This window comes from Plutella xylostella, chromosome Z (assembly GCF_932276165.1).
Source record: "Plutella xylostella chromosome Z, ilPluXylo3.1, whole genome shotgun sequence".
Lineage (NCBI taxonomy): Eukaryota > Metazoa > Arthropoda > Insecta > Lepidoptera > Plutellidae > Plutella > Plutella xylostella.
The window spans coordinates 6,699,307-6,709,583 of NC_064012.1; the positions used below are offsets into that span (position 1 = coordinate 6,699,307).

General features: G+C 34.4%; 1 protein-coding gene across 1 annotated transcript in view; it reads right to left on the minus strand.

Moving 5' to 3' along the window:
• Positions 1-2,048, minus strand: part of LOC105380142 (dendritic arbor reduction protein 1) — a 50,411-nt gene extending 48,363 nt beyond the window's left edge. The window contains exon 1 of the mRNA XM_048632857.1: positions 1,913-2,048. Coding sequence (XP_048488814.1) covers positions 1,913-1,957 — 45 coding nt within the window. The 5' untranslated portion in view covers positions 1,958-2,048. The remainder of the gene's footprint in view (positions 1-1,912) is intronic.
• Between the last annotated feature and the right edge of the window lie 8,229 nt (positions 2,049-10,277).

The following is a 10,277-nucleotide window of genomic DNA, read 5'->3' on the forward strand; positions in this document are numbered from 1 at the left end:
TTATTATCTAGCTGGTAATTCGTTTTGTTTTTCCACATAATGCGACAGCTACATAATATCTTAAATTTTTAAGAAAATTATTAATATCACAATCTACTTTCTTAATATTTGAACTGTGATTCAATCATCATTGTATTAAAATAAAATGAAGTTTCGCGCACCCGTTGAATTCTTTTGTATGACGGAAAGCGTCCGACGCGACGGCGGCCGGCGGGCGGCGCGACGGGTGCGTCCAACTTGGTTATTACTATTTTTCAGTTAAAATATTTTACATTAATGCTATTTTATGTTATTGTCAGAGAATAAACGATGTAATTATTAATTAATATATATGTGTTTAAGTACATTACGATAGGATTTATTGGGCTAGCAAAAGACTAGGCCAGAATGTTCAAAAATTATACCATACTTACCTACTGAATATTTCATTATGGACGTATGGACTATATGCAATTCATGTTATGTTAATAGACAATACAATTATTGTCTACTAGAGTCTACTTACACTGATTTCCTCTCTTTGTGATAATACTAATTTAAGTTAATTGATGGTATTTATTGTACATACCTTTGTTGTTTTCTATGATATTATTGGTAAAATTAAATTATGTATGTTATAAAGTTTTTTATACTTTCCTATTAAGAAATTATTACAATTTTTTATATAATAAACGTTCATTAATGTTATTAAGTTGACACTGTTGGAAAGCGAAAACAGAAAAAATGTTTCAGTTTCAATTGAAAGAACAACTCCATATTAAGATGATTCATTAGTTTCTCATAGCATAATTTTATGGCAATTAGTAATTTATACTGATGTAGGTATATTCCCCGTTATTATAGTTTATTTATTGACTACACATTGCATTAGATAAATAAAAAGGGTGTTTTTTTGGCGGAAACGTTAGTGTTAATTTTCAAAATATGAGTATGAGTCATGAAAAGTTTACTTTACTGCTTGCAGCATGCATTTATATTTATTTATAATGTGATTAAATCTTCATAGGTACCTACATAGATGAAAGTAGATAATATGATTTCTTAAAACATAATTGTCCTCACTTGTAATGTAAAATGTAGCTACATAAGTAGTGATTACATTATCTTCTTAAAAAGACTTTTAATCGTAAACTTGGAAAATCCTATAAAAATATTGTTCTTAACCCAAATTCAACTTTAACACATACTTTTCTAGAGCCAGAACATAACATCTCAATCAAGTGGCAATTAAAATGACAAGCGATTTTTGTTGATAAATAATTTGTTATCACTAATTGTAATTTATTATTCGTTTGATGAAGATTGTAATAGCGGTGTCCCAATTTGCTATGTATTAAATAAATATACACAATGTATGTCGGTATATTGCAAAGCTTGCCGCAAAAGCTTTTTCGCGCGTCGGCAGCGACCGCGGCGCCTAACTTGGGAGCTTTTATTCAATCATAACTTTTTACAATCCTGATTGTTACATTGTTTAAATTATTGCAACAGTATATAATCTTAATGTTTATAATAATTACTGTTTTTACTTACTATACGTGGAAGTAATTTTGCAATATTGTTTTGAATAAAGACAAGTTTTTCAGTTATTTAAACTGCTTTCAAGTATTGCGATAGTTTGTCATTCAATATGATTGCTTTTCGTGCCACAGTCAGATTGCTGAATATTTAGCGCTAATCACACTCATACCAAAACATCACAGCATTCAAACTGAACCCGGAAAAATCAGCAACACTGTCTCATCACCTCATCCGCACAAACTTTACGTCCCTTCAACGACGAAAGAAAGTTGCAAACCTTTTTAAGGCTAACAAACACTTTCGCAGTACTTAGGTAATTTAGGCACTAGCACGGTGGGTCACTGGGCACTGGGGAGGTCACGTCACGGTGTTGAGGTCAGGTGGTGATTACCTGGTCTCCCACAGAGTCCTCTGGTCGGCACAGGCAGGGCTCCATACCAGCCGGCGCGGGACGGGCGCACGGCTGCGCTGCGGGGCGGCGCGGGCTACACTGCGCGCTCAATGAAAGTTGAGTTGATAAATGATAACGGACTGGGCGTCGCCGCCGCCGCGAGTCCACTCGCTATCTGTAGCGTACAATGGCGGTGTACATTGCTCGGGTGCCGAGCACGGTAGAGACATGTGGTGGAGCTCGCCCGTCAATGCATACTTGTGCTTGTAAAAAGTGGATGCGGATTTAGTTAAATTAGTTTATTATAATTGTATTTTAACGTATAAGTTGTTAATAAATGGTAACAAATAATAAATAACTAATATTATGACTATCTACTAATTAAACAATTGAATTTGAATTTGCATTTAAATGAGATTAGCTTCTGCAGAAAACCAGTGCTGTAGTGTGCCTTTTTGGTCACATGCATAGCAAATGCTGAGCCTACCCTTTTCTCAAGTCTATGGCAAAACTATTGTGAATTCTTTGTAAACTCAAGTGTATTTTTATACATTCAAGATAAATGAAAAAGTTTCATTAAGAAAATTCAGCAAAAAAATATCAGCATATATTATAAAAAAAAAGATAATTATCAAATTACACTTTCTAAATATTTTAATCAAAATCCTAAAGTTTGTTTATAAAAATTGGGTCATTCGGTTTTGACATTTTGTAAGTGTAACTTTTTTATTTCTCATGAATGTATTTATGTAATAAGTGATTCTTTTTTTCATAAATGACACTACGATTGGAAATCTACCCAAAATTATACTAGGTATTCACTACAGTTACCGAAAACCTACTCAATTATATTTTCCTATTTCTGCCAAGAAGACTGTCAGCAATACTACATATTTTGTAACAGCCCTTATACAAATTGATATTTCTTCCCGATTCTGAACTACATATTTACAATGTTATATTTCGTAAAGTACATGTATCTCAGTTGAAGTAAACTCATTCCCTTTCAATATTCCCTTACAAGCGTTACAATAAACGCACATTAAGGAAAATTATAATGTAAGTGTTGGCATAACAAATAAAATTTTCAGGTTTACCAGTTCCTCGCTAGGAAATATAATTATGATTAAACACTTTTTAGGTACACCAAATACATACATTCACAAATGGCAAATTAAATTATCAATAATTTGTGTGCAGTTGGTTATAACACACAACCGTAAAAAATCAAACTATTATTCATAAGTTATATTCTGAAGAAGATAGATGTAATATTAATCCTGAATATGATTTTTAATACTTCTAACCAAAGAACTGGCACAACTTATTTGATTTTTGAGAAATAGGTGCCTGCGGATAAGCCTAGCAGGCCTAGGAATCACAGGACTATAAAAAACGTCCTAAATATCCAAAGCTGTTGTTAAAATATCAAGTTCAATATTCAGTTACTAAATTAATACCTAAATAAGTCTCTCATCAGTAGCTCGTCGCGTCGTAAGCTTATGACTAACAAAAATGTTTCTCAAAACACTTAATTGATCATACCGTTGAAATGTATCATTATTATGGTAAGTAATTAAATTCTCTTACCTGTTAATCATTGGGTTAATTAAATATATTTTTGTCCGTGTTCGTAAACCAAAAAGACTCAAAGTTTATCAATATTGAGAATAAAAAACGTATTTTCAAAGTTTATAAAATGTTATTCAGAATGAGCTATAGGCTCTTTTCGTCTTACTATAGGTACCCTTTTTTATTTAACACCCTGTATACCAATGTGCACCGTGCATGTCCCGTGGTGCCTGTACGTCAGCGTTGTATGCGAGACACATGAATTCAGTTAAGATCAGCAAGTATCTGTAGGCGCCGACTCTCGACACGACAAAGTATTCACCCACGAGCATAAAAAAAATTCCAGTAGAATTGTATCAAATTACTTCACTTATCCTAAAGGGCTTTCAAACAAAAGCTATGATTGTTTAGCCCTCGTTACCTACACAAAAGGATTTTCCGTGGGAATCCCAAGGAAAAAAACAAAAACCATCCATCCATCACATTTACAAACTTTCACGTTACAATATAATGTGATAAGGTTGTAGGATCATACTATGAAAAACTTTTTACTTATACCAACATTTGTTTAAATCTTTGATAATTACAATAACATTTCTAATTTAGATTAATTTGTACTTAGCAACTAGAAAAATAATATTATGAAATATAATATTCAATGGACAACATTTCAAAAAACTAAAGCTGCTATAAATCGAAAACCATTTCGAGATTTAACTCTAAAGGCCACAAAAAAAATGTTTTTGTATTTTTTGGATGTATCATTTTCGAGAAAATCATAAAATAGTAAAAAAGTGCTGATGACGTCATGCATCAGGTGCGATGCATTTTGATGATCAAACCCAATAGATTTAAAAACAAAGTAACTGTCACTTTCATTTTTGATTGACGTTGACGTTTTATCGTGACGTTGTTGTTTATTTGGGTCATTTTCATTAATTCTGTTCTGACACTTTCGTACTATTTTTTTTATTTTTTATTAAGAGATGACCTCTATATAATATGTCCCAGAGCATGCCACCGCCTACACAGCTGAAAAAATGCTTCTGCTTATTTTTTTACATGATAAGTACCTACTTTCCATCGTCAGAAATATCAATGTCATTTGAAAATGACCCATTTGTTGGTTGGCATGTAAACAAAGTTTAAATGTCACTTGTCAGTGTCATTTATGTTTTTTTTCGAAACTCAGGCAATAGACAAAAATAAAAATTGAGCCTAATATGTGACGTCACTTCCGGTTTTAAAATAATTAACTTTGAAGTTAAAAATAACATGCAAAAATTAATGTATATACAAAATAAAAAAATACGGGTCCACTAATTTTTTATAAACTTTCCGAATAGCTAATAAAAATATAGGGTAAAGAAAATGAAATGTTGTCCATTCTTATTATCATTATTATTGTATTGAGGGGACGCAAATAGGTTATACATATTGTTGAAGATATTTCAGCCTTTCATTAGTTATGTTTCAGTTTTTCGAATCACACAAGTGGAGACCTCTACACCGGGTAGGCAGAACTACGGCATGCGGCAACCTACCTATATACCTTATAGTTTACTCGGTACTCTAAGCGATGGAGCCACTAGTACTTTTATTATAAAACATTGTGATATCTGCGATACCAGGAACAATAAGTATACTTCTCTAAAGAAAAGCTGAGTTAAAACTCATTATTATAAATAATATTCTGAAACTGAAAAAAATATCGTTATTTAAATTGATGAAATGAGGTGGATTACTTATATCTATACCGGTTCCTTGTTCTAGCTATACACGGGCCGGACTACTCGGCTATGCACGGATTCTCGACTCTATCTCGTTCCATTAAATCTTAAAGCTAGAGTGACCCTCCAGTGACTGACAGTTTCTTACCGACATGTTTTTCCGACGTTACTTTGTGGTTGGGCTGGTCACATCTGTCGAAGAACCGATGACCGATGGGGTAAACGTGTTCTGGAGTGGAGGCCAAACGTATTGTGGGACACCCTCCGGCTTGATGGGGTGACGACTTGCGAAAGGTGGCTGGTTATGATTGGATGCGGAAAGCTAAAGATCGCATCCAGTGGCGTGCCTATGGAAGAGGCCTACGTCCAGCAGTGACTGTTATAAGCTGATGATGATGATAATGATGACTTTGTCGTTATTTACTGACACTGTCATTACTCTACCTCCTAAGAAAATATAATAATATGTAGCGGTCTACTCTATCTACCAACATTATGCATAATTCCCAGCTGTAACTAACATTTAACATATTCCACCGCACTAGTCCACTGCGGGTTGGTTCAAGCTAGTGCTGCTAAATCTTGATGCAGTTTTCCATGATGTTCCTTCACTGACTGTTACCACAGTTTATTTCTACTGTCCTGTGGACAGCTTAAGGTCATGACTTTTTAATTTGATTGACATTGCATGTACTATGGATCTTGTTATCTGAAAATAAATGTATTATTATTATTATTACACAGTTCGCCGCTCATTGGGTGATAACGCAGCGTCCACCTGCAGTCCGCCTACGCCTGACGACAACAAGCGGGCGTCGCGTCGTGCGATGTGGCGGTGTGGAGTGGGTGCCGCTGCCGGGTGGCTCTAATGAGCTGTGACCGTAAGGGCCTGTTTCATAATGTCTGGATAATGGCTTCCTGGGGGATAAAAGACATGCTATCACTATCTTTAACTATGTTTTAGACAATGACAGCATGTCTTTAATACCACAGGTAGTCACTATCCAAACATTATGAAACAGGCCAAAAGTATTGAGTATTTATTGAAAATCGCAATTTCTTTTTAGTATAGTTATTGACACGGTCGCAAGAGATAAGATTAAATAACAACGTCAAAATAACTTTACCCTTTATTAAATTACGGCCAAGAATGATACGGAAGGCCTCATTTCGATGTTCATGATTGAGGGTCTACTGCAAACATGCGACTGTTATTTACCGTACCTTCCAATGTGATTAACTAAAATGCATAGGTACCTCTATCTTAATATATAGTATACTGGTTGGTTGGTAGAAAATGCTCTTAGCATTAAGCCCACCTTTTGTACATTTATTTTATATTTGTGCAATAAAGAATTAAATAAAATAAAGAAATAAAATATACTCTACAAGTATGTAGGACTGAGATAAAATGATTATTTTCCCCCTTTCTCGTTAAATTTATCGTCGATAGATAAGGTAAATTTTGATTATGTAAATTTTGATTATTACACCAATTTGTTTTCATTTATAATCTGGAATAATCCTGAATCCTAAACTTCAATGTTCTTCTGTACGGTAAACATGTACTCGGGGAAACTGTAGAACTTGTCGTATCACTAAACTTGTCATCGAATGGGAGTAGGGCATCTGTTTTTGTTTTTGGTCCGGCTTAAGATTCTGGACACGTAATCTTGATTGCGTATTATGTACCTATGTAAGTACCTACGTTGTTACTGACCTGTCACTTACACCATTATATTATGTACTATAATACTCACACCATGCATTTGTTTGTTACTACGTTAGATATTTATTGTACTACCTGTTTAATAAATGATGAATTAACTCGGTTAATCAAGATTCATACATTTATTCAAAGTAGAATATAATGCATTTATGCATTGCAGTTAATATTTAAAAAAACCTTAACTTTTACAACCTCAGCCGGATTCATTCAATGCGGTTTGGGTGAAACCGCCAGTACTAGATGGAGTTGACTGCATACAAAAAGTGTAGGGTGCTTAATTTAGTACAACCTATCTAAGTACTCCCGTATTATACGAGTACATGTAAGACCTAATTCAAGGCTTTTGACCTATTTACATATTTTGCTACTGTTGTTAAATATTAATGTCGCAGTTATGCAACTGCTGCTGCTCTGTCCAGCATGGGGCAGGACATATCACATTCATAGTGTCACACATACTACCTACATAGGTACTTACATGAAACGCCGGCCGGTTACGGATGCCCACTTACAATTTGGCCCTTCTTCTTCTTCATTAGGTAATGGTATGACTTTTGACGCACATAGAATTATTTATCAGTCTAGTATATAAGTGACCTACTTACTTGCGAAAATTGGTTTGCCCTCGACATACCTACCTACCTTTGATAGTTTTCCCCAGGCAAGGCCGTCTGTATCAAATTTTCTTCAAACTTATTAAACTACGGTAATAAGTTACATTGCATAGTTTCATAGCTGCTTGATCACTCGCGACTCGCGAGCAATGGAGAAGTTCCAAATTATTAAAGTTTTTTTTTATTATTGTGTTCCTATTTCAAATTAAAATAGGGCCATTTAGATTATTTGGCCTTTTACCACATTTAATTAATGTCTTGGTGTGGACGAGTACTTACTTATTAGTAGTGTTGCCACGAATAGTGATTTGGCCGAATACCGAATACCGAATATTCGGCCGGCGCTCTCAGCCGAATACCGAATATTCGGCCACCGAATATTCGGCAGGTGATCCAGTATAATTCAATAAGTTAAAGTTTTATTTAAAAAGTGTTCTTCTTAATCTTACGGCAGATCCGTATAACAGGTTGACCACCAGTTGTACCAACTCGAATCAGTAGCCAAACCTTATATATTTTGTTAAAAAATACCTGTGTCTCAGTAGCAGGTATTGTATATTTTATGAAGAAAAGCGCAACTGTCATAAGCGCGATGTTGTATTCAGGTTTTCGCAATTAATTATTGTTTGATAGTTAAATGTTTCGATTAAATTGATTTTTTTATTCCTTTTTGTAAGATATTTGCTACTTTTTTAAGTATTCGGTATTCGGCCGAATACTACTTACTATTCGGCCGAATACCGAATACTGAAAAAACTGGCCGAATAGGCCGAATACCGAATAGTTGCCGAATATTCGTGGCATCTCTACTTATTAGTACCTAAATAGGTATGATTATTGCTGACTTATATATTTGCTCTGGAAATTTAATCTGAATACATATAAGTAATTGAAACTGTTCGCTCTAGTAGCTATTAGTGTTAGTAAACTCACCTAAATACACTTTTATCGTCCGTGACAAGATATATTATTTAACTCTAGTGGTGTTAAAGCTGTATGTTTCCGAGTAGCTGAAACGATTTAAAACAGAATTTTTAGTTTGTGTATTTTATTAAAATCGGCTCAGTCAAAATAATTTATCTCATTTTAAGTACTTAATGGACTTTTTTTAATTGTTCGTAACTTCTAAGTTGGTTAGGTTAGGTACTATTTAATAAAATTATATCGGGCTCTTACGGTGAAGAACAACGTCGTGAGGAGACCTGCACATCTAGATTATGTACCCTAAGTGCATTGTACTCATTACAAAATATCGATAAGGCTCGCGACCTATCAAGTGAGTGCAAATGTACAGCGAAAGTATTTATCTTCTGCTGACTAGCCCTTCTATATACATGAACAGTTTTGTTCTATCATCCAATAACGTAGTAATTTGTATCATGCAAAACCGTTCTCATTGGACGACAGATTAGTAGGAGGGATCAAATATGTTTGTTTTATTTGGTTGAGTTTTAAGCACAAATACTGTGATGAATGCGGTCACTAGCAGAATACTAAATAAGAGATTACTTTATAGACCACAATAATGCAGACATACAAATAACCTACCTCATTATGCAACTTCCTCATAAAACTACTAACATAAATGCCTAGCTTTGGGCACTTTCTTGTCTAAGTTTAGACAGTAAAACAAGTTTTTAGAATCTACATAATTATTTAATAACAATTGTTTTTGGCTATCTCCTTCTATTTTCATCCAAAGAATATTACATAAGTCTAATTTCTTTAGCTCGCACGGCTTAGAGGGATTACTCCGACTAATTATAATTATAATATTAATAGTGCGAGGATTTGTGTGATGAAGAGGCAACACAGATTTTATCGCATCTTACTCTACAGTAGTAAGTAATGGCGTACTGTTTCACGAGGGTAACTCCTGAATTAAAAGGTCACAAGTCATTTTTGTTGTAAGTGCCTAACTACATAACTCACAGTGAGAGGTTGCAAACCGTTTCGAAGAGAACTAAGCTACTATATTTAAGTGTATCCTTCCTACCACAATATACCTACCTCATTTCTTGTTTGTAAACCGAAAATACATTCATGACACGGCCACTCTTCAGTGTTTGTTTAAATTTGCATTCGCAAATTCGGAGTGGACCCCCCGGTACGAGTAATTATAGCCTAAGGAGGAGAGTTCACCGGACCACAACTCTCTATTAATAAAACCGGAATAAGTATAACTTGAACTAATTACTTACACAATAAGTTGACGGTGATGTAGGCACTTAGTAATAGAATATCGGGTTAGTTAATAGAATATTAGTTAAAAGAGTTAAACATAATAATTAATTACCTAATAGTAATCTACCAGCTGCGTGAGACGCAATGAATGAAAACTGTGGCATGGGACGCCCTCTAGACCGATAAACCGACATAGAGACAGTCTAGAAATACCATGATCAATTTTGTTTGAGCCTGGACCTTATCCATTAGGGGAAAAGGCCTGCATAATGATTATCGTACCAACAGGCATATTTAGTCTATGAAAATCAATCGATATGTGCTGAAATATTTTGTGCAAGTGATCGGTTAATTAATGAAACGTCAATTATTATAAATAAATCAGCACCATAAATTATATTGTTAATAAAATACCTAGGTAATACAAAGGAATAGGTATTACCATAGTTGTGTTTGGGCTCCAGCTGTTAAAATATCATATTCGAATTGAGAGCAAGTACAGAAAACGGGGTGCTATACAAATACAAAGTCAGAGG